Source organism: Arctopsyche grandis, chromosome 6 (genome assembly GCF_051622035.1).
Source record: "Arctopsyche grandis isolate Sample6627 chromosome 6, ASM5162203v2, whole genome shotgun sequence".
NCBI classification, from domain to species: Eukaryota; Metazoa; Arthropoda; class Insecta; order Trichoptera; family Hydropsychidae; genus Arctopsyche; species Arctopsyche grandis.
The window spans coordinates 7467629-7493420 of NC_135360.1; the positions used below are offsets into that span (position 1 = coordinate 7467629).

The 25792-nt window shown below is 33.6% G+C and overlaps 2 protein-coding genes across 2 annotated transcripts; one reads left to right on the forward strand and one right to left on the reverse strand.

Annotated features, from left to right (window-relative positions):
- Positions 1-1489: 1489 nt before the first annotated feature.
- Positions 1490-7624, forward strand: LOC143913623 (uncharacterized). Its single transcript, XM_077433519.1, has 2 exons — positions 1490-1652; positions 5665-7624. Exons 1-2 carry the CDS (start codon positions 1638-1640, stop codon positions 6466-6468), a joined length of 819 nt encoding a protein of 272 aa, XP_077289645.1. The 5' UTR covers positions 1490-1637; the 3' UTR covers positions 6469-7624.
- A 3741-nt stretch (positions 7625-11365) lies between these two features.
- STUB1 (STIP1 homology and U-box containing protein 1) lies at positions 11366-25188 on the reverse strand. The gene is made up of 7 exons (XM_077432708.1): positions 24940-25188; positions 15128-15326; positions 14856-14997; positions 12866-12971; positions 12721-12777; positions 12532-12648; positions 11366-12383 (listed from the first exon to the last, which is right to left on the reverse strand). Exons 1-7 carry the CDS (start codon positions 25057-25059, stop codon positions 12258-12260), a joined length of 867 nt encoding a protein of 288 aa, XP_077288834.1. The 5' UTR covers positions 25060-25188; the 3' UTR covers positions 11366-12257.
- Between the last annotated feature and the right edge of the window lie 604 nt (positions 25189-25792).

Below are 25792 nucleotides of genomic sequence, written 5' to 3' on the forward strand. Positions count from 1 at the left end.
TATGTACGAACAGTGTTACCACTATTATTTTAGAATATGTCATATTTAATATTGTAACGTGGGAACATGAGAGAGGATTTCCTGACCTAATGGAATTCGTGCGTAAACAATAGACACCCCAGAGTAGGCTAACGGAACCCGTTATTACCTAGACAATGGACAGCACATCTGGAGTTCTCACAGACCTGGTTGAGTTCGTGCGTAAACAATAGATACGCTAGGGTAGACCGTATAGGTATTTTACCGAGAGTTGGCGCGAACAAATGCGCTTGTGTAGTGCCAATGAATAGGTATATAGCATGCTATCACACGGCATTCAATAATAAAAAGACCCTCTGTCCCTTTCGCGAGCTTCGGTGTGAGTACAAGAACGCGCCAACTCTCAGTAACAGACCTGTATGTGTCCAGACGATGGATCGCAGAGACTGTGCAGTGCAACTTGTTGTTTAAAAGGAGGTACACACGTTATATAAGATATTCCAGATATTCCTCCTGAATCGTTGAATAAATGTTATGAAGCTATTTTGGCTTTCCTTTTGAATCCTGGACCCACCCATACGCAACAGTATTATGACCATTTGCACATCTTTAAGTATAAATAATATTTATCACACCTTACAATTGTATTATCATGTATCATGCATACATAATAGTATGTCGTCAAAGTACTATATATAATTTACAGTCAAAGCCACTAGGCGTGGCTATGGTCAGTATAATACTGTAGCATGGACGTGGAGAAGGGTTTCCGAGATCGGAGTGAAAAACGTTCCGTCGACAAGCTAGCTCCGAATGAAGCATGGAACATATACACAGCGTATACTCTCAGCACAGAGGTCATTGGTCGATAGGTAATCGGTTAAGAGGTCTTATTGGTTATTGTATACGATTTATTCATACGCCGAGGCCTTTTTGGCGCGAACGCGTGATCAGGTGATCAGTGCTAGTAAGCCAGTAGTCGACGAATATCAATCACCTTACAATATATGTATGTATGTACATGTTGTGCAGATCTTTTAGTTCTTATCTATTAATAACTTATGATTGTGTTGGAATCAAATGCATATAAATTGTATAACGGCAGAAACATCGTTCGACCAGCGGTATACAGACTATTTCGCACATGGTGATCTCGCACAAGACATGTGTTGTCATGAAAATCTCAAATACTAAATATCTGTCACTCGAATTCTCGTAAGTGTGATATTTTCTAGTGCCAGATATTCCGTGATCGAAATTTTACTGACGTGTGCGAGATCATCATGTGTAAAATAGTCCGTTTAAACGATGATTCTGCCGGTATACACAATCGCTCTGTAAGCAATAAGTATGTATTGGTAAAAGATTATTTCACAAGATGAGACTTCGTAGAATAACAGATCTGTTATCATAGTGGCTTATATGGTCAAGGTCATTAACAGACTGTTCTTATCGTGGGTTTTGGATTTTACGCTAAGTTGGACATATTTCAGACATGACACGTATTGACACTTTGTGTTTTGACGTTTCAGTGCGCGCAAGGGAAAGCAGCATGGCAGGAAGCAGCAGCCGAAGCTGGAGCAAGACGATGCTCTGTAGTGGCAGAACCTGGAGCTGGCGGTCACCGCGTCAAGCAAACCGAAGCACATCTCAGATGGATGAAAAGAAATCGGGTAAGCAGAATTATCAAATGCAAAAACCTCAATTGGTGACTGAAAGGTTTTGAAAGAATAATACCGACTTTTGTCTGCCTTCTTTTCTTGTAGTTATTTATGTGCAACCATTCATTTGATAATACATATTTATAAATGAAAATACACATTCATTCACGCTACGTTTTATTTTTAGCGAATATGAATTTGCAATTCGAATGCACTCTGCATTGGAGCGTTCGTAATTCGATTATTGTATTATTATTCAGCAACGGTGGAGCAAACGCAGTGTCTGCGATAATTGCATTTCCCGAATGGAAAGCCTGTTAAAGATTCTTAAAATTCATTCTTTATTATTCATATAATTATAAAAACAAATTTGGTATGAAATATTCATTAAATTCATACCCGATTGTATTGTTTGGCAAAAGGTAAAATCTTTTATCTTTTAATATTTTACATACATATATGCCATAGTGCCATGACATTGATATTGATATTGATTACAAATGTAAAGATCTCTATAATGATCTATACTGTCAACAAACAGCCGCTACAAAAGTAGACGGGGATATGACATACTACATTGACATTCCAAAGGGAGCAAGACAAGGATGCATAATATCCCCAATGATCTTCAATCTATACTCCCAGGGCTCGAAATGGACGGGAGCGCTAGGGAACGCCGCTCCCTTTCGTGAAATCCATAAATGTAGCGCTCACTCTCGTGGAAAATCCAATATTTCCGTACCTTATACATATGTACATATTAAGACATTTGAAGATACTATTCTTCGAACAGTGACCTTTTGAGCTCATATTCTTTCTTCGGGCTATCTTAAACATTCGAAATTTTTTTATTTTAATAGCCTCTTCGATTTTTTTATTATTGAACATATTAAATAAGAATAATATTTTATTTCTGCTTAAAAAATATTTATTTAAAACAAAATAAAATTACATAGGACTATAGGAGCGCAAACTTTTCCTTTTACCTCAGGTGACAAAATACCTAGTAGTATATAATTTAAAAAATTCGAATATGACCAACCCATGATTTTATGTACTTATTTGAAGAACATAAGAAGTTCAGAAAACAAAATTCGATAATTAAACATACATACACGTTCACACATACCGGTTAAGAAAGCATTTTCGATACAAATTCAGTGCAAATGTAGAGAAACTTACACAAGACAAAAGTTCTACTTCCGGTTGTCGGATTTTTTTAATACTTAAAATCACTATAATTATTATACACATTGAATATCAAGAAAATAAAAGAGGGATTGCGTTGAAATTTATTGGTATATATGTATTTAACGAATCAAAAGATAAAAAAAAATTATATATATATATATATATATATATATATATATATATATATATATATATATATATATATATATATATATATATATAATATCTGAAAAAGTTTCAACCAAAAATTGTTTTATAGTTACAGACTGATCTTATTATATTATATATATATATATATATATATATATATATATATATATATATATATATATAGGGGAGCATAAATTTAGATTTTTGCCTAGGGCGCTAAATAGCCTAGGGCCGGCCCTGAATGCCGATACTCATTTAAAGGTGACCGAATAATGTAATAAATACGATTTAAAATTAATGATAAAAAAAACAAAATACATGAATATCTGTAAACACCCATCTGAGGGATTGACATCGAAGCAGTACCTCTGAATAGAATCAACAAAACCGTATATCTGTGTTGTACTTTATATAACAAGTGGGATCATAGGACTGAAATAAAAAGACATACAGACTAGCCGAATTTGCGAGAGATTAAAGGCACAATCTCATTGAATCGTACGGCACGGCATGCCTAGGTAGACTCCAGCTGTGATGGGCGAATCCTTATGTAATTGTTAGCTATTGTTATATATTGCTAACAATAGACGTAATCGTAATCATCGACAAAATTGACTGTACCCCCCCTCAATTATCGCACATTATAAAATCAAACGTGATTCAATGCGGTTCAACACATTCGATTCGAGCCTGTGTGTATTCGTGGCACGAAATCGTTAACGCTTTAACCCAGTTGCTACATACATATATATATATACGTACATTCGGGCACATTGTATCGTTCGCCACAGCCCTTATCTAAACATTACATTTTCATTTTAGTTTGCTGAACAAAAATGAATGAAAGCCCAACCCCCCCTTCGTAGGCTATTCATCACTTCGCCCTCGGCCAACACCAACGGTCAATTCACAATTTTTGGAAAAAAGTAACATAAACCCGGCGAGCAAAAGCGTGTGCTCGGCGGATTCTCGTTTGCATGAAGTGATACGGATCTAAAGGAGCCCTTTTAGCGTATATTATTACATATATTATGGTAATACATTTCGGCGGACTCGTTTGCATTTTATATATTGTAATGTTGCGGAAAATATTCGATACGCGCTATTCTGTTTTGTGGTGGTGGTATGGGAGCACATAATTTTCGGGGTGGTCCAGTCACAAAAAAGAGTGCTGCATACGATTTTTTTTTTTGTTCAGAAGCGTTGGCCTATTTATTAGCGAAAATCAAAGTAAAACAGGTATTAAAATGCATCTTCAAGTTCTATTTCAAGTAAGTAGGCATAGAACGCACCCGAATACCACATCCAGGGCCACCGAGAGGGGGGAGGAAGCTGGGGGTTAAAGTTCCAGGTCCCGGACTACTTGAGGGGCACCGACATTCGAATGATCGATATTGATATTTTATATTAGTGTTCAGTGTAAACAAAGAATGGGATTTATGGATTTTATTTTTGATTTTTACACTTTTGCTATTTTTTTTTCCTCTCTGAATGATGTATTTCTAATGATGTATATTTTCCTTTTGTTACTTTTTTTATTATTTTATTTTACCATGTTTTCTGCTTTTGCTTTTTTCCTTTATTTACAGTTTACTTGTTTTTATATATTTTTCAAATGTAGGCCATTGTGGCGCATTAGGTTCTTCCTGTAATGCCACAATGATCCAAAACTATTAAATAAATAAATAAATAAATATTATTCTATATAAAAATACATATATTTCTTTAATGCAAATTTTTTATTATTTTTCGATCCACGCATTATTTGTGTCCATGTTTAAGCGTACCGATTATATCATTTAACATATAGGTATTTTTCTAATAGTTCTGATAGATTTTTCGCATATTAAAAATATATTTATAAGATTTTTTTTAGTCTGTCATAGGGCATGGAATTATTTTTCCAGGGCCCGGAATTCCTTTCGGCGGTCCTGATCTAATATCATTTACTGATGGCTTGGATCCGATTCATTGTGTTCTTTTGAATCTTAATTTGACATAAAAATTATCTTAGATTTTACAGTATTAGCTAAATGTATTGAAAATGATACTTGGATACCCGCAATCGATTTTACATAAAGATACTTCTACGAAAATGTAGCGTTAAACTTTGACATTGATGGTACTTGCGTCAAATGTGTATCTACATTTCATTTCAATAATGCTTAGACTGGGCAAAATCTAAATTTCAAATCCTATTGGTCAAAAGCTTCGTTATGAACTTTTAACATACCCCAACAACAAAATACGCGAATCTCTTTGGTCAGAATATCTCAGTTGACCAATCGTATTTCTATGTCTTTATAATATCGCGAACACAATGTCGTTATAAAATTATTCACTTGATAAAAAATCTCCCCAATGAGGCATATTACACTAATTATTAATATTATCACGCCATCCACACGTATCGCGATCCGTATTGATAGTGTAATAGGTCAGTATCCTGATAATCAGTAGCGAATCCGTTTTTTTTTTAAATCCGCGATACTACATATGTAGAATCACGATCCGTATAGATAGTGTAATACCCCCCCCCCCCCCCCGCAGATAGCCTTCCAAAATTATTCCTATAAATGCTAAGCGGTCACTTATGTTAGTCCTATTGTTCATATTATCCCGTCGGTAGGTTGAGAGTAACACAGCAACAAATATTAATTTAACGTATTATTTCATATTCCAGATCCATGATCTATCCTATGGTGGTTCATCTTCAGACGATGAGGACGGCTTTCGAGCGAGAGTAGCAGGAGCAGTCGGAGGACTCTTGTACGTGGGTCTCGGCACTGTAGCCCTGGGTCTGGTCATAGCCTTCGTCGGCACCGGCGACAAGGGCTTCAAAACTCCAGAACTCAGATGGACAGGACCGGCGCTCATAGCTGCCGGCCTATTCTGCTGCATCGTCAGGATACTATTGTGCGCCTGTCCTCAACGCTGCCTGAACCCAAGACCCAGACGGAGACCCAAAGAACCAGCAGCCGAGAGACTCCTGCTCACGGAAATACCACCACCTCCCCCTAGAAGACTGTCTATAGCGGCTACGGCCTTGCTGCTCCAGCAAGAACGGGAACAGCCACCTCAACAACCACCAACACCTTCACCACCCCCCCAACCACCACCGCCACCACCTCAGATAATACCCCTGGTGTTTCTGTCGCATCCACAGCAGCAGCGCCAAAAGGACGACTCGTTGATAGAACTCCAGACGATGGACGGCTCCAGCTTCGACATATCGAGTATATCCAGCAGCGAGATCAGCGTTGACAATTTGACTGTGATCGAGAACGCCGAGGTGATCGAGATGGAGAGGACGTGTAAGCTGAACAGGACCAGAGAGCCGCTGCACGCCAAGAAGGCGTCTACCTTGGGACCTCCTGGCCCCAGGACAGTGACGTTCGCAGACACACCCAATATCATAGCTCCTCCGAGCGAAGCACCTCCACCAGTGGCTGAAATTGTGCTCACCCCGTCGAACTTGACACACTAGCAGTGGTGCAGGAACGAAGTGAGGCTCGTGACAAGGGAAAGGGGTTGAATTTTTACTCAATCATTTATTGATACGACTACTTCATCTTATGAGGCATTTATTATGATCTCGGAACTATATTATATGATTGTCCACTTCATTCAAATTTAAGTTTGTTTTGAACTCCAATCAATGAAAATCTGCTGTCTGATTAAATTTTCAAGCGCCAGCTTGAAAATTCAGAACAAAGTTTCGCATAATATTAATAAATAATGCGTCGGATAATAAATTATCTATGTATGAAAAAGGCTGCCGTTCTGAAATGCTCTGTAAATCTAATTGCAAAGAGTTTCAATCTGAGCCATAGCAATAGAATGATATTGACAACTATAACAGGCCTGAGCTTAAAAATCACATGGTTTATCTTAATCAAACTTCCAACAGATCATCTGCTGATAGTTTGAGTGTGAATTACCATATGTTTTCATCTGTTAGCAGGCCTGGTATATAGAAAGAAAAGGTCACTATTGCGACGGCCTCAATTCAACTCAAATCTGATGGCGATAATTCTAATCATTAATACCCGTTGACATTCAACGTGTGATTAAATAATTGACATTAGTCATTGAAGCTATGAAAATGCAATGAATTTTAATGGAAATGAAAATTTAAGACCTTTTTTGAAAATTTAAATAATTTTTTAAAAGTTTTACTATATATTTGTATGTGCTGAAAAAACATTTGAATAACGTTTAATTTTATATTAAACCTTTCATATATCACATCAACAACTATCGTGCAAAAATTATATCAATATAAAACTGAAAAATACCTGACATTTTCAAAGTTGCACAACCATAAACATATATTATTCCATTTTTCATATAAAAGGTCATTCGGTCAATTGCAATTCATAGAATTTTCATTTAGTTGAACTTTAAAAAAAACAACAGTAAGGCTGCTAGTATGAAATACATATGTAATATCGATTTGCCAACATTTGAAAGCCTTGAGCATAAGTCAAAACTTTCATCATAATGAACGCCTCATGGGATTATAAAATCCACACATGAATTTGCATTTCAATTATCACCACAACCCCTTCCAACCCTTCGATAATAAAATAAATAAAATTTGCGCCACTACTCCCAGTGACACTATTGTGACTCGTGCGACGAACAAAACAATGAATAATAAATAAAAGAAAAACAGCACAAGTGCAATACAAACTCAATGAGACGTTTTATAATTATAAATATATTATATATATATATATATATATATATATATATATATATATATATATATATATATATATATATATATATATATAACCTACGTATATCGTCGATGCATCTAGAACTTTGTAACTAGATGCAGAATTACCTCTAGGTATGTTATTTGATATTCTGGGTAATTCTCGACGTGAGTTTCCCCTAGTGAGATGTACATACATATAAATAATATACATGTCTATTGTGAGTTTGACTCCGAGTCGATGCATGCAATGTGCTTGCGAGGCTTTTCACTCCCCCGACGAAGATCTGCATGCTATATAAAGTGATCCGACGGGTGTGTTAGAAGTTATTGAATAAAACACACATTTTATAAACGAACATCGGAAATCTTTATCGTATCTGAAAGCAATGGCTCCAGCTCTAGATTTACCTATAAGCTAACTTGAGTGAAGCCTAGCTTCTATATATAATCAGAGGCAAAAGTACAGAAGCCATTTTGGAAAGTTATAGTGCTATCACTGTTGCCCTCAATCACTTATACTCTGATGTTTATTTAAAGGGCGATAATAGGCTTAAAACCAACTATCTTTTGCAGAAAATGGAATAATTAGAATCAATGTTTGTGCTGAATTTTTGGAACCGTGCTCTAGGCCATTTGCATAAGGTTAATAAAGTCATTCAAAAAGCTGATCTGTTATTGAATTTCTTGCCAATCTGACAATACCAAAGCAAGAAATCCATCAACTGTTGATGGAAGCATACCCAGAAGATGTTGTCCTGAAACTTTCTGATGCATTTTCATATAAACATTCGAGGGGCCTCTCTTTATTTATATCTAAATGGCTCCACTTACAAGCAATCAACGGCATATATGACAGCTCAAAGTGTTTGGTAGATTATTGGAATACACTTAACTTTTCATAAATACTCAGGTACATTAGATGTCGCCTTTTGTTTTCTTTTCCTGTGGCACGTACCCATTTGATTATTTCGCCGCCTGTTGCAAGGTCATCGAGCTTTTCGACCAAATTTCTATTAACTTGGATTTGTTTAACTCTTATTGTATTTGTTTATATTGTTTTTAATTTTCTTATTATTGTATCCTTCTTTTTTGTATAGCCATAATGTCGACTTGGAACTACTCTGTAATATCACTATGGCAAAATTGTAAAATAAATAAATAAAATATAGCCCCAAAGAAAGTAGCCAAGATAAGTTGAATCGAATGATTCTGGAGGCCAATTTAGTTGAAACGGTACGATCATCAAACTTTGAGCGAAATGAAGCAATCGTTTGATGACTTGTATGGGATGTGGTGCCATCTTGTGTTAACACTTGCCTTAATATATTTTTAAAAAATCCGCCAGCCACTGTGCTGGACGCTGAACATCCAGTAAAAAATGTGTGTTTTAAGTTAAAATAATGCTAAATCTGCGAGGTTAATTATTGTTACATAATTATCTATAAAGATCATTTTATCTTGTATTAAACGTCGAATAATATAAAATAAATACAAGAAATGAAAAAATAACGGCTGAAGCAGCGCCATCATTCCAAGGCGGATATCCTTCTAATACTGACTGTTGAGCGCGGCATACTGAATTCCCCCTCTCTCTCGCATCTGCAAGGCACATGTACAAGTGATGCAAAAATAATTATTTCTGTTGATATCGATCAATGCTTTTATTTCATAATGACATAATTCGAACCATAGAGGTATTGATGAGGATCACATAGAATATGAAGACCCTGCATTCAGTATATTTAGAGAAATAAAATAAAATTTAAATCCTAGTCACTCGCTATCCATCACAGTGTTAAAACTAGAGCTGATCTACATCCATTCAATTCAAATTAGACCATGAAAAGTTCAATATTAGTATTTATACATATGATTTCAGATATGTATAATACAATAAAGATTTCAGAAGTGTGTGTTTTAAGACTTTCAACACATCAGTTGAATATACAATCTGAATTAAGAAGAAAATTCCGGAGTTGGAATCCTCGCAACGCGTTCAAGACTCCGATTAGCAAAAATGATTGTTTAAATGTTTAATAAAACTCTATATAATACATATACATATATATATGTCATCTACATATAATATTTATATGGTCTCGATGATTTTTTATTTTTGATTTGTAATGTGGCTTAAGTAATAGTCGTTTTATATTATCGTTTCGGGTGCGTACTCCCGATGCTGGAGTGGACTCGGTCCATTTTCTCATCGCATGTGCGCACCGAGAGTGGGATCGGTGGTGTATGTTAGGAATTGTGCTCGCAGATTCGAAACTACGTCGAAAGATGTGTCCAAATATGTCTGTTTTAATACATTGTCGGACGTGTAACGGTTGCAAGATCTTGCTATGATGATATGTACGTCGCACAATTAATACGTACGCATCGTTCCGAGTGATTTTAGTGATTGTCGAATTTGCATACACCACGCGTTGCCCGAATTCTGTTTCCGACGTGAAGTTTGACGTCGTCGTAAGCTTTTTCTAACCGACCAATTGAAAGATTTTAACGTACATGTCACATTACTTTGAAATTAATATCCTGACGGTGTGTAATATATATATGTACGAAGTGATTGTAGCCGTTTGTGAAGTCGATCGGACGGTATTCTTCAGCAATATACTGATGATGATAAGAGTCCGTTGAAAATATAGTATAATATAATCCGAACGTGTTTATTTTAGACTCTTAAAATGTAAGTATGTATAATGAAAAAATTAACCTGGTCTAAAGAGGTTTTTGACTGTGGAGAAAAGGTACGCGTCGATTTCACAAACGGTCATACAAAATAAGACATTATCACTAGTTTGAATTAAATGGAGAATAAATAAATAATATTATAATTATAATAAAAAAAAACTATTAAAATAATAATAACGATTACATAATATGGATAGGCCTAATCTGACCCTGTATAAGTAGAGCAAAAGTAGACGTAGACAGATTGAGTTAAGCCGTAAGTATATTATGAATGACTCCAATTATTTACCGTAAGTAACTCTTAAGCTAATTTAAAATTGGTCTCATATGTTACAAATAAAAAAATAAAATAATACAATCCACAATGAACTGTTATAAGGATTAATATACATATATATGTATGTATTAGTAATGTTAAATTCTTCTTAACACGACCCGTCATTGTCATCGTCTTGTTTTGTGGTTCATTTTCAACAGCGTCAGACCGATCTTAGGTTTAGTGACGTTTGAGCTGATTTTTTCACACACACACACGACTTCTTTGTCTTCGATTTTCAGCTTCTCGCTTGGCATTTTATCTTATTATTATTCTTATATATGATTCACTCGTCGATTGCTCGACGATTTGGAAAGCGTTTCCAAATATATATATATATATTATAATATTGAAAAAAGAAAATGTGATGGTGATTATTTTGAAAATAAATTATATACAAATCGTTCCCAAACAAGATTTATAAGTTTTTATGATGATTGGTATCATTTATTAATACTATTATATATGAAATATGTATTCCTGATACAATATTTGTATGTTTTAATTTTTGAAATTGTATGAAAGATGTGAAGAATAAAAATATATATAGAGAAAATTGTTCGACAACTTAACCTAACCTAACCTAACCTAACCTAACCTAACCTGAGGAATTGGGGGGTGAACAACACAAAAAAACAAACATAAGGTATACACCATCTTATATTTATTATTTACATTTATTTTACAAAAAGAAATCTAATAGGATATTTCAACTTATTTCATATTTGAAAAAAAAAAAGAAAACAAAATACATATTCATACAACACTGTTGTTACTAAAGACTTATAATTTTAAAATGTAAAATGTATATATGAAGCAAGTCATATATAAAAAAATATATATTATAATAAAAATCAAGATAGAAAACTACATACATATGTATTGTCTTCGTAGTGTTAAAATTTAATACAATTTTGTAAAAAATATTTTGCAGACTAAGCGTCATCGCTTGAGCTATCTTATAATTGTCTCGAGTCATTACAATACAATACACAAATAGAAAGAAAAGAAAAGTTCAAAATTCACATTCAATGTGGAAATAAAACGTAATAAAAAATGAGATAAACGTTATAAAAAAAAATACGATATCACAATTCAAATAAGATTACAACAACTTCTTCGACACATTTACTATTTCAATAATCGAGAGAAATTATCTATCATTTAAACATTCATGTTACACATAACATCAATATAACGACCGAAAAGTATTTCGAATCGAATTAATACACATGTAAAGGTATACACATTTGACCCTTGAAAATTTAACTATACATATATATGTGAAATTCATTAATAATAAAAATCATAATATGAATCATAGAGTTATATAATTAAACATGTCCATACCCAAGATGTATTTTTTTTTTATTTTGATACACAACATGAACTCATCTCGTATTTTATTAAGTCGTGCCGACCCTGCATTACCTTTTTCGATCCATTCAAAACAAAAACAAAAAGAGATACAGTAAAACCGATGACAATAAAACAATAGGTGGTGTAGAAAGAGAGTAAATAGAAGATGAAGAGTTCAATAGTCTAAAGCCCATTCATTATCTTGCATAAATGCGTCTACGACTTCTTTCATTGTGAAGTTTGGAATTAGCTGATCCGCTGTAAGTCGGACTCGTGTCACAGGATCGAAATGTCCCACTCTCTGAAATAAAATAAAAAACCAATGAAACAAACTCTTCTCCAATATTAAGCCAGCTCTTAAGACGGAAATACTCATATGTTCGATTCAATTTCTAAATTGAAAGTCGTAAGAGCAGGCCTACATTGACTGTAAATGTCATGATTAATACCTGCAAGTGTTCCTCGATATCTTTACGCTCGTAAGTAATTCCACTCGGTGTGATTACGGGCTCGCTCAATATTTCAAAGCTTATCTTTCCGCACAGAAAATCGGGCACATCACGTTTCTACAAAACAATACAACGTTCAAACACGTATCGGTTTGATTATTAACAGTTTGATAAGTTCGCAATACTCACTCTTCTTCTATCGTCAATTTTGGCAAATAAATTATTCAATTCACTCATGTAATTATTCTGAAAGTTAACAAAAAAAAAATGGCAGTGAGTAATAATATAAATAAAAAAAATTCAAATCATCATCAATAATACGCAAAATACATACAGATTGTTCCTCGACTTCTTGTAACTTCTTTTGTAATTCTTCTTCATTAATATTATTGTCGCATCGTAATATGGCAACTTTTTTTTCGGTGTCCTCGTTAATTAATCTGAGAAAATTTAGAATGCATCATTGCAAATACAACATATACTTGATTTATTGATTTAAGTTTAGACCATTGTGGCATTACAGGAATCTCTAATGCGCCATAATGCAAAAACTTATAACAAAAAGGACACAGAAAAAAAATATGAATATATAAAGACAAAAGTTAAAATATCAAATACAAGAACACATAGTAGGAAATGTCTTGCATCTAAAGCCAGCACCAATATATAAGAACCTGCCGTAAGTAAAAAACATATCAGGAAGAGATAAGACCAAAATTCCACTCATACATTACATCAATTGTGAAAATAATGATGAGCGCAGACTACCAGACAAATAGGTTAAAATAATCCCCGATAACCTACGCTCATTGAGGTGGAAAATGTCACATTCAGGCTCAGCAGCAATGATTCAATTGATAAATCGGATAGCTCTTGGAATTGGAGCCATCCGATGAAGAACTGTGCAGGCAGAAGGTGCAACCATCAAATGATGATATCTACCACGCACATAATTAATAGAGACATAAAGTCCCAACTGTTCCAGCAACGATGAGCACGATGTATTACCACGTAGAAGCTGAAGAATAAATGAAAAGTTTCTCCGAAGTTCAATAGAATTATATCCAAGCATGCCCAAAATGAAGAGAGGAAATATTAAATAATATTTTTAACATAAACAGAAACGGATATTATAGCAACGTTGCAAAGCGGTTTCCACAAGATTTCCCATATTAAATACTTAGCCGTTTTGACAGCTAAGTTTCATACCACACCTGATGAGTCTATTTAAATATGGCTTTTGTCTGTTAGCACATTAATTAAAATCAATAGTTTGTGTTTGAAAAATCTAGAATGTTCATGAACGAAACGGATTGAACATTTGGACTGTAACAGATAAATCAAAATAGTCTTAACTTTAACTGTTTTACCCTTCGAATGCTGACCTACGCTGATCGGCGTTTTGTCAACAAGTCCATGGGCATGAAAAACGCCAATATAGCTTTTGACTGTTAGCACAATAATTAAAATCAATAATTTGTGTATGAAAAATCTAGAATGTTCATGAACGAACCGGATTGAACATTTGGACAGCTAAATCTAAATAGTCTTAACTTTTACTGTTTAACCCTTTGAACGCTGACCAACGTTGATCGGCGTTTTGTCAACAAGTCCATGGGCCTGAAAAAAGCCAATAGGCGTTGTATTTTGAGCACGTACAAAGTAAACAAGAATACAACCCGCTAAGCCTTTCCAAGTAGCATTGAAAAAAAATGCATTGAACATGGGTCGTGTAATCCGTGTCAATGTTTATAAAGACTGATTTACACTGGAATTTCTGAATTTATAACCATAGCAGAATTTCTCGATGGAAATCCCTAACTGCTGAGTATTTTAGATTGTGGCTTAGCATTTAGGTTTTGAGCATTAATTTGAACAACAATGAAGAAGATAGAACTAGTTTTTGAAAAATACATTTATATTGTTGTAAGATATATTAGAGAGTCTAAACACACCTTTACAAAACTTGAAATCCTCGGCGGTAGTTATCTAGGGTTTTTTTGGATTAGCTACAATTTTTATACCCGCTTTCAATTGGATTTCTAATAGTTCTAGAAATTGGAAACGTTGGCGAAATTTTCAGCATGGCGGGCTTTCAACACAAAAGACGTCAGCACTCCAAGGGTTAACAAGTTAGTCACACACTAAGTATTAATAATACAGTATTACAACGCAGTGAGTAATCACAAAAGTATAATCTTAGCATGTGACGTTGGCGTCACATCAAATGTCATTTGTATTAAATTTAACGGCACATTTTAGGCTTCCTTGTCTCGTAATTCGTGTCAAAATACGACCCAGATCGATAATAACAACATTCATACTTATTTAAATACGCTTGCAATTCAATTTCTTGCGCTATTCGTTTCTCCTCTTGGACGGTCCATCGCTTCTTCCGAGCAATCCTCAACTGTGCCGTTATGTCGTCGCCGAAATTCAACTTTTGTTCTTTAGCCAGATCGACAGCTGCGCATGAAATAGATACAATTTAATGATTTTTTTATATGAAGATAAAATGTATATCATTAACCTAACTTGTAAAGATATTTATATATTAGAAGTATAAATATATTATAATATACAATATCTATAATACCTCTGTGTAAATGCTTGATTGATTCATCGTACAATTCCAATTCTAATAAAGCTTGGCCGAGGAAGAAGTGGCCTTTGACTTGATTGGCGTCGATGTCGAGAGCTCGTCTACAATCTTGACAGGACGAGTCCCACTTTTTCATTTTTAAATAGCATAATGCTCTATTTGTGAAGTAAATGGCAACTGAAGGATTCTTTATCTGAAAATAAAAAGAAATATGACACTTTAAAATTGTGCTCTGACCCTAATGTAGTAACTTATCTAAATCTAGTACAATATCGGCCGGACTCGAGCACAATATCTTCAGCAATCTACGCCTCACATTGACATAATTCCAGTCTACTTCTTTCTCGTTTGCTTAATGCTGAGCGTCGTGGTCATTTCTATCATCCGGAATCCGATAGACGAATTTGCCTCGACTTCTCCGGCTCTTGTACCAAGCTGAAAGCAGGTTTTAGCGTTGATCCCGTCAGTTCTTTAATCCTTTGCCCGCGGCAATAAATATAGCGAACAGGCCCTATACGCGGCACCTTATTCGCGAATTTGGCAATCGAGTTTTCGAACTTACAGATATTAATATTTACTCAAGTAACCAGATATGTTAATTAACACATAAAGTAATAATAAAATACATAATATATCTCGTAGTGTTGACTCAATTAGCAAATAATCATTCTTCATACAATTGAGACGTATCGTCGCCATTGTTCAACAGACGTGACGTCACATAAACGAGGTTTCAGTATGGTTCCACAAAAAACTAATTTTGACTGGTATATATTCTTTTTAAGCAAATTGAATAGATGGCATTCAACTCTCAGTAATATATTCAACCAATTTTGAACCTTAAAACAGTTGAAATAGACGCATATAAGGCTCAAAATCCCGTGCAAAGTTCAGAAATTCCATGGAAGACAGCCGCGCTACAGACTTATCGCCCAAAGCTTCCATAGAAGACGGCCGCGGGCAAACGGTTAATTTGATCTCCATCTTAAGGGAGACCATCTTCTCACTCTCCTTCCCTCCAGTGTTCCAGTAAATACCAGACTATCCACATACTTCCTGGCAATATGGCCAAAGTAGGAAAGAATCCGTTTTCTACATATTGTAGATTCTATCTAGAACTGCCAGCTTTTTTAGGATGGAGATGTTCGTGCGTCCATTTAATGCTTCCGGCACTACATTTAGAAGGCATCTAAAATGACCCTTTCTATATTTTTAGCATCCATGTCCCGACTCCATATCCCGAATTCTTTGATCTTTAAAACGGGCTTTAATTTTCTCATTATAGAACGGTTTTTCCATATCTGTATCAGATTGATCACCGCTATTTTAGTTATTTCTATTCTTCTGCAGATTTCTGATTGGTAAATAAAATCGTCGACTTCCTCATAGTCTTTTAAAGCATTACACTTTATGAAACACTCGAATCTGTCAACGACGAGGATTTTTGTTGTTTCTATTTATTTCTAGACCCAGGTGTTAACTCCATATTTCTATTCTACAAAGTAGTTCAATCATTTGATCCTTATTGCTTATAATTTGAGTAATAGAGTGTTAAAATGCTTATAAAATATGTCGTCAAATAGTTTTGAGAGAGTATTTACAACGTCGAAATGCCTGAATTCATATTAATATTTTTACCGCTAATTTTCACCCATAAAACTTTGAACATAATCCAATTAGAATTACCTAGCGCAAAGCGAAGCTTATCAGTCACAAATTTTACCGGAATGGTCCATTTTTCGCCCTATTGGGTCTCACTTTCTGGCAATTTTGTTTTTATACTTTTACAGTTGTTTTCAGGATACCTCAACGTATTGTTGCCAGAAACTTTTAAAGTCAGTTTCCCCCAGACTTTCAAGTAGTGCATGTCTTTTTTTAGGGGACGCGACAATTGGTGCAAGGCCAAAATGTTCAACGACAAAATGTACCCGAAAATTAGTGCACTGACAAAATGTACCCGCGACAAAATGTTCAAAAATGTTCAAAATGTTCAAAAATCCTAAATTATCCTATTTTAATGGCAAAAGTAACTTTTTATTGTATTATATTTATCGATGTATATGGTACTTTTTATCGTATAGATCGCGGATGTTATTAAATTATTATAAATTAAAGGTGTTCTCAACCGTACCAACATATACTAAATTTTTAATTTTTATATTTAAATTGAACAATTACATTTTAAGCGAATGTCATTGTGACTCATTGAATATCATTTTAAGATGTCATTGAATTAGTATAAATGTCAGGGGTTCTCAACCTTATCCAATATTTACGTATTTAAATTGAAAAAAAAAACTTTCCGAGCGTATGAACTGCAGATTACATTGCATTAGTTTATATGGCAGGGCTTCTCAACCGTCTCCAAAATTTACTTTATTTCAAATGAATAATTTACTTTTTATCGTACACATCGCGGGCGTTATTAAATTAGTATAAATGACAGGGGTTCTCAACCGTATCCAATATTTACGTATTTAAATTGAAAAAAAAAACTTTCCGAGCGTATGAACTGCAGATTACATTGCATTAGTTTATATGGCAGGGCTTCTCAACCGTCTCCAAAATTTTCTTTATTTCAAATGAATAATTTACTTTTTATCGTACACATCGCGGGCGTTATTAAATTAGTATAAATGACAGGGGTTCTCAACCGTATCCAATATTTACGTATTTAAATTGAAAAAAAAAACTTTCCGAGCGTATGAACTGCAGATTACATTGCATTAGTTTATATGGCAGGGCTTCTCAACCGTCTCCAAAATTTTCTTTATTTCAAATGAATAATTTACTTTTTATCGTACACATCGCGGGCGTTATTAAATTAGTATAAATGACAGGGGTTCTCAACCGTATCCAATATTTACGTATTTAAATTGAAAAAAAAAACTTTCCGAGCGTATGAACTGCAGATTACATTGCATTAGTTTATATGGCAGGGCTTCTCAACCGTCTCCAACATTTTCTTTATTTCAAATGAATAATTTAGTTTTTAAGCGTATGTCATTGAATTAGTTTAACACCGAAGACCTCTGTGAGGGACAGTACATATAAGATAATTATAAATTTTAGAGTTAAGTAATTTTAAAATTAGCTTGATAGCTAAGATAATATATAAATAAATAAACGTTGATCGCCACGTTTTATTTTGATAAAACAGTTCCCAGCCAGCGGTCACGTGTACTTCGAGTTTTAACATTGAATGTGACCTTTACGGCGTCTCTAAATCAAATTCACATAATTTTTTTCCAAAATTTTGTTTAAAAATGCAATTATTTTATTTCTTCTGCAAATAAGTCTTCTAGTGTACATTCGCAAGCTATATGTAAAATGAAAGTTTTTTTTAAACTTAATATTTCATTATACAATTATAAGGCAAGAATATCAAATATTAATTTAGATAAATTTAATGTATTATTTTACAATCAAGTCTCGAATTACGACTATTAGGATTTATGATGGAGAGATTTTACTTAGTGTTTAACAAAAAACAAATGTATGAATCGGACATTGTATTGGAGAAAAAAGGAGGTATGTAAAAAAGGCAGACATTAGAAATTTACAATAGTCAACCTTTTTTTTTTGGGCAACGGGTTCCTTAATCCCCAACTAAAATTATTTTTACATACCTCCTTTATGTTTCACATTAATATTGCATCATTTACAACTAACTATTATGCGTAAGAGTTGCATACAAAATTTCATTTTGACATGTAAAAGACACACGATTGATGTAAAATGCAATTAAAATGTAAATGTAAAAAAAATCACGCGCGTTGAATAAATATGGCAAAACAATAATATATTTTGAAATTAGTTCTATGATTGACAGATGAATTGTCTACACAAATGGACGAAAATATGTAAAAAGACAAATGGGTTATAAAATTTTACTACCCTCATGTTAGAGGCTATTGAATGCATTTTTTTCTTTGCGTAAAACCCTAGGACAATAGGCAAATGGTGGGTTCGAAATCTCTTCAATGTCCTCTTCAACTTCGGTTTGTAGCATTAGAATAATAATTTTTAGCTATTCACAGTTGATAAGCTCGATCACATTTATTATAGAAAAATATACATATATCTATGTAATAAATTTATAATTTCTCTGGTATTATAAAGTTCTAATAAGGTTATCAAGTTAACAATACTTGTTCACCATCCCACCGCAAAATGCCTATGTTGAACGTGTGTTCTCATTAATTACATAAAGCTCACTGAACAGATGAGCGCAATTCGCATTATATTGACACAGTGAAAAGCGTGTTATAAAAAAGTGTATGTATTATAAAATGTCGTGCATTGAACTATATAATTATATAAAAGGGGAAAAAGAGCTGCTCCAAAAAACGAAAACATGAAGTCGCCCAATTCAAAGAAGAGTAAAGGCGAGAGAAGAACGTATGAATTAAAATGTTAAGGTAAGGTTCTATTTGGTTTTATTAAATTTAATCGCCTATTAATCTATATTGTTTGATTTTAGATTTGGTACAGATGCATTGTTTTAAAAGATTGCACAATTTTTTATAACAAAGCTATGAATTTCGAGTGTAGAAAGCTATGAGTGTTTTTTTTTTTGGGGGGGGGAAGTCCCCTTCGGTGGTCCGACAATTATGGCAACCCTAAGATACGTACGTACATAAAAAGTAGTAATTAGTCACAGTCAATATTGTGTGCACTACAGCCCTTTACGCAAAAAACAGCTTTGTCTGTTTATTTATGAATGGCATATGTCGTTTCAAATGAGTATTTATTTCTTAAACTTACCCGGAAATATTGCGGCTGTTGGTTGTAACTTTCTCGAAAACAACAAAGAGTCAAGTTTTATTGTTATTGTTAAGAAATATTTTGTTGTTATTGTTTTATTGTTATGACTAGAAATTTTAATAATATAACTTTTAAATCAAATCGCCACCCTGGCACTTTGATTGATATAAACATTGTTTTTCGAGTACAATTAAAAAATATTTTGACTAAAATTTCACATAAAATTTTGTATTCCAAATATTGTGAGCAGAATCTCGTTCTAACACTCGAATAGTAATCTGAGCACATTCAAAACTTAAAAGACGTTTAGTGAAATTTATTGGCTTTTTTATCTAAAACCACCCAAAACTTCGAAAGAAAATATTCTTTGAACCATTGACCATACACACTTGAGGATACATAAAATGAGAGAAATCAGCTTAAATGAATAGTGATCTCTAAATTCACATGTTAAAATTTGATAGTTTTTTGACATACATATGTACATGGATTTAGAATTGCTAAAAGGAAATGTTGCTGTTGACACACGAACACGGGTTTTGCAAAATCAAGGTGTTGAAGAGGATGCATTATGGAAGTTTTTATAAAATATAAGAGAATACATCATAATTTCTGTTTAATCTGAAAGTTTTAATCTGAAAATTGATAAATTTTGTGTTTTAATGTTTTAAATTTAATGACATGTGCATTTCAACAGTTCGAACTATGATGATTCCATTATTTGAGATCAGATCACTTTTAATCTTACAATTAATGATGTATTATTTTAATTGAATATTGTTTATTTATTAAAATAAATATTATTACAAAATTAAGTAATAAATTTAAAAATGATTTTAAAAATACATGTCAAATGATGATCTTTTTTCTTTATCTATTTTGTATGCTCATATTATGTTTAAATGATTTTTGTTTTGTTTTCAACTGAATACAACTTATTTCATATGAAGAAAAGATTTGTAATTTTGGCTTTTATTTATTTATTTTCATTATAAGATTTTATATTACGGTTGAGAAGCCCTGCCATATAAACTAATGCAATGTAATCTGGAGTTCATACGCTCGGAAAGTTTTTTTTTTTCAATTTAAATACGTAAATATTGGATACGGTTGAGAACCCCTGTCATTTATACTAATTTAATAACGCCCGCGATGTGTACGATAAAAAGTAAATTATTCATTTGAAATAAAGTAAATTTTGGAGACGGTTGAGAAGCCCTGCCATATAAACTAATGCAATGTAATCTGGAGTTCATACGCTCGGAAAGTTTTTTTTTTCAATTTAAATACGTAAATATTGGATACGGTTGAACATTTTGAACATTTTTGAACATTTTGTCGCTTAAACATTTTGTCGCGGGTACATTTTGTCGCGGGTACATTTTGTCAGTGCACTAATTTTCGGGTACATTTTGTCGTTGAACATTTTGGACTTGCACCAATTGTCGTGTAACCCTTTTTTTAGTGTTGTGAGCGTTGAGCGTAAAATATGAATTTTTGTCGATCGCCAAGAAATCAAAAATTGTCACTTTCTAGGAGGAAAATTATTCTTTAGTGGAAATTTATCGACGAACGGGGACGTATTCTACCTACAATAACTATATTTTTTAAGAAGTATAAAAAAACAATGGACATAACACCTGTCGAAAGAGGAAAAATGGCAAAAAAACTGACTTCTCGAGACGAACGGATTTTAAAGAGAATTTTACTTCAAAATAGTTTCAAAACTGCGTCAGAAATTAGGTCTGAGTTCATTGAAGTTGGAAAAAACAGTAAGCCTTAGAACAGTTCAATATAAACTAAATGAACTTGGTCTATTTTAACTGGCCGTGCAAAAAAAAACCCTCCTCACGAAGAAAATGAAGGATACTCGTCTTTGGTGAGCCAAAGAGAAGAAAAATTGGACAGTTCAAGATTGGGAGACGATTACTTTTTCAGATGAATCCAAATTCAACCTGATTGGAACAGATGGGATGGCGCTAGTACGACGAAAATCAGGCGAACGCTATAAAGAATCGTGCTAAGCGCTGACTGTTTAACATTCGCCATGGTATGGTATTGGGGGCCATCACACGGTATGGTGTTCGGTCAATCATTAACCCATTTGAACCCACGCGGTCAGTTATGAACTTACACGATGTATGCCAGCGCGGTCATTCACGGCATTTTACAATTTTGCGTCGTAAAATAAAGAGATCACTCAGGCCGGCCGTAAAACCTTTCGTTACGCTTGGTTAGATGTTGGTGATGAATTTTAAGAAAGTCACACGAAATTAAATCAGTTCCTTTTGGAGTTTTGAGGGAATAACATCGAGCGCTTTTCGACTTGCAGATATGTCGAAGAGAAAACATACGTAAGTTTTTTATTTTTACATATTTTTTATTTATCTTTATGTTTCCAATACAGTAGGACTTATTGTATAATATGCATAAGAGAAATTGCGTTTATATATCTCATATTCCTGAAAAAAAAAATCAAAAGTCGACGGAGTCGTATATGACTCCTTGGGATAATGACACATATTTTTTCCAGAGAATGCAATTTTACTACTGCAGAGATACGGGAAGAAATTGATAATTGGGACGAGTCTCAACTTCCGGATTCCACATACATACATATTACCACCCCTGGAAACTGATATTCGGTTAAAGAAAAAAGTAGGGTGGAAATCAATCAACCATTTAGTATAAATATGTATAATAAATATATGGGTGGGGTTGATCAAATGGATAACCATATTTCTAACTATAATATAAGTATTAGAGGGAAAAAATGGTACATGCCTATTCTGTTTTGGAACATCGATGTAGCTGTGAATAACGCTTGGATTCTAAGCAAAAGTTTTGGTTGTAAATTTGATAAATTAGGATTTATCAGACAGGTAACAGAGACGTTGTGCAAGTATTGTGGTCAAAAACGAAAACAATTGGTCCCATTCAGACCCGGCAAAGTTAATCAAAATCAAAAGGAAGTTGGAAGACATTTGATATTGGTCAAAAAGAAAAGGAGAAATTGTGGACACTGTAAAAATAAAACGTTTTCCGCTTGTGATAACTGTGAAATTCCATTGCATGACAAATGTTTTGTACCGTATCATAATAATTAATTATTTTGTCTTCGTGTATTTTGTTTTTACGACTTTTGAACCCAAAATCTCGTTTATGACATTTCTTCTTTTAAAAGGGTGCACCCTTTTTTTTGTTGACGATGTGTATATGTCACAATATATGTACCTACGTGTGTTATGTTATGCGATTTGAAAATATCATTTTATCGAAGAGATGCGTGTTTGTTATTTTTAAAATTAATTTTATAAATTTCTTAACAATAAAATTACAAATAACCAGTGAGAAAGTATTATAACTGATTATGTGACTCCATTGTGAATTTTGTTTTATTTTAAAAAACATGTTTCATTAGCCCCAAAGGTCATTCACGACACCACCTTGAAAAAAATTAAAAATGTTGAAAAATCAATTAATTATCCATCCCTATCCTATAAAAAATATTTCCCATGAAATAACTCAAAGATTTTGGAAAATAAACGAAAAAATAGTCCTGGGCACATGGGACATGTGTTTTCACGCGAGCTCTGGGTTCAAATGGGTTAAACTAGATGGGATAGTCAACTCACAGGAGTATAAAAAAATCATCGAGAAAATCGTTATTCCTACATTAGAAGGCTTACCGGAAATGGTTAAGGATCTTGTCTTTCACGATGATTCAGCACCGGCGCATCGTTCAAAATTTTAGAGTATTCAAATTGTTTTCACAATTAATTTTAATTATTTTTAATGCATTGGTATATCACCATTTGGTTTTTTTTTAAATATCGATCAAGATAAAGATAGTTTAGGTATAAACTCCATTGAATGGCCAGGAAACAGCTCGGATCTAAATATAATCGAAAATAGGTGAAGCAAAATAGGCAAAAAAATTAGAGATAAGAAACCAAAAACGATAAAATAATTAAAATACATTATTTATGATGTATGCTACAATGAAATTAGTGATGAATTATTAAAAAAATAATATGAATCACTACTCAAACGAATAAAACTATTTATTAAAAACAAAGGGGGTCCCATTAAATATTAAAATAAAAAACATTTTTATTTGTATTCCCTAGTATTATTTGAAGTCCCCTTGATATGTTGAAAAGCTTGAAAAAGAAAAAAAAATCCGTTTTTATCGATTTTTTGATTTATGAAATCTACTCCAGGTAAAAAAAAAATGATCATTTTTACTCCAAATTTACAATGATTCCCCTCATAATGTTATCTATTGACGAAATCGCTTTTTTTTTTTGCTGCATATTGATGAAGAGGAGTTGTAGAAAGTAATACGAAAACTGTTATTTTAAATTCCTTTCCTAGTCTTTTAAAATATATATATCGTTATTTGCATGTGATGCAACTGATAAGCTTCGCTTTGCGCTGGGTGTACTTGATAAGTTAATTTGAATCCCAAATCATTTCTAATTATTCAATTATGATATTGCGTAGTTACAGAAAACTGGAACCGGACTTGATATAAAATATTCTCCGAAAATTTTCCTATCATATTTAAGTTGTATGTATGAATAAATATTTATAAAAAAAATCAAACCAGGAAAGTATATATTTATAAAAATCGATATTTAAATAATCAACTATTGCATAATACAGAATAAATTTCATTGGAATTTTCACACTCAGTAAAATAACTGGTTAATAGTTCACCATAAAAAAAAACCAGTTTGAGATGACTCAAGAATATATCTATTAAATTGACCCATATATAACAATACAAATTATCTTTTCAAGACTACGAACTTCTAAATCATTCATAACAATTAACAAAGCAAGATAAATTACAGCGAAAATAATCAACCGTATATATGTAAGTCAATCACATCAAGGAAAAACTCAATCCATATGTGTGTGTCTGTATTGAAAATTCCAATCAGAATCATAGTGTGCGCATCAGAGCATTGAAACGGTGCGCTTTGTAAGCATTGAAGGTAAACAATGTATGAATGTATGAATGGAATACTGACGATGGCCTTGGTGTAGCAGTTGACCGCATCCTCGTATTTCCTGAGCGTGAAGAGTCGGTTGCCTTGGTCTTTGAGCTCCTTGTCCGTCAGGTTGACAGTCGAATAGGTCTGTTTGCTCATGGCGACGCCCCCGCAGCGAGCCTACGCCCCCTCAGATGCACCAGCAACTGTCAAATCGTTAAGTACAGAGACCAGCAACACCGCAATACTACGCTCGTCCCCCCCTCCACACCTACACTACAGTGCACTTACGAACGCGCCCTACAGACGTGTGGATGTGTTCGCGAACACACCTTTGTATGTTGCTAAATCAAAATAAATCAATTGACGGGCTGAAAACCAGACTGGTACAAGTGACATTTAAGAAAAAACCTGGTTTAAGTGCTAAAATAATAGCATTTCATATATGCTATTATTTTAGCACTTAAACCAGATTTTCTTTAAAAATGTCACTTCTACCAGTCTGGTTTTCAGCCCGTCAATTCGTCTTCATAATTAAACTATTTCTTGGTGAAAAAGTCATTGAGGCCGTAGACACCCACAATATTACTTACAATATTTTCCGTAACCAGTTCCCAAATAGCAATCACTGGTAGCAATATGGGAGCTGGATATGGAAAATATTGTAAGTAATATTGTTGGTGTCGACGGCCCCATTCTGTAACAAATAAAATCACAATCGTAATAAATATCGTGGCAGCACCAAGAGTACTGGCTACTGTAAAGCACTTTGGTGTTATTTTTTTTTTTTTTTATTTTAATACCAGGACGAATTTATACCAGGAAGGCCTGACAGGTGGTTCGGTGATTACTAGTCAAATGTGAACCGGTCACAGGACAACCGGTTGCTCTC

Bases quoted from the DNA above. Each gene is read 5' to 3' on its own strand.
- STUB1 (XM_077432708.1), bottom strand. From the start codon at position 25,059: ATGAGCAAACAGACCTATTCGACTGTCAACCTGACGGACAAGGAGCTC. The intron at 14,998-15,127 runs GTATTATAGATA...TTTCATGCGCAG, and splicing joins AATCAAGCATTTACACAGAG to CTGTCGATCTGGCTAAAGAA. The intron at 12,384-12,531 runs GTATTAATCATG...ATTTTATTTCAG, and splicing joins ATATCGAGGAACACTTGCAG to AGAGTGGGACATTTCGATCC.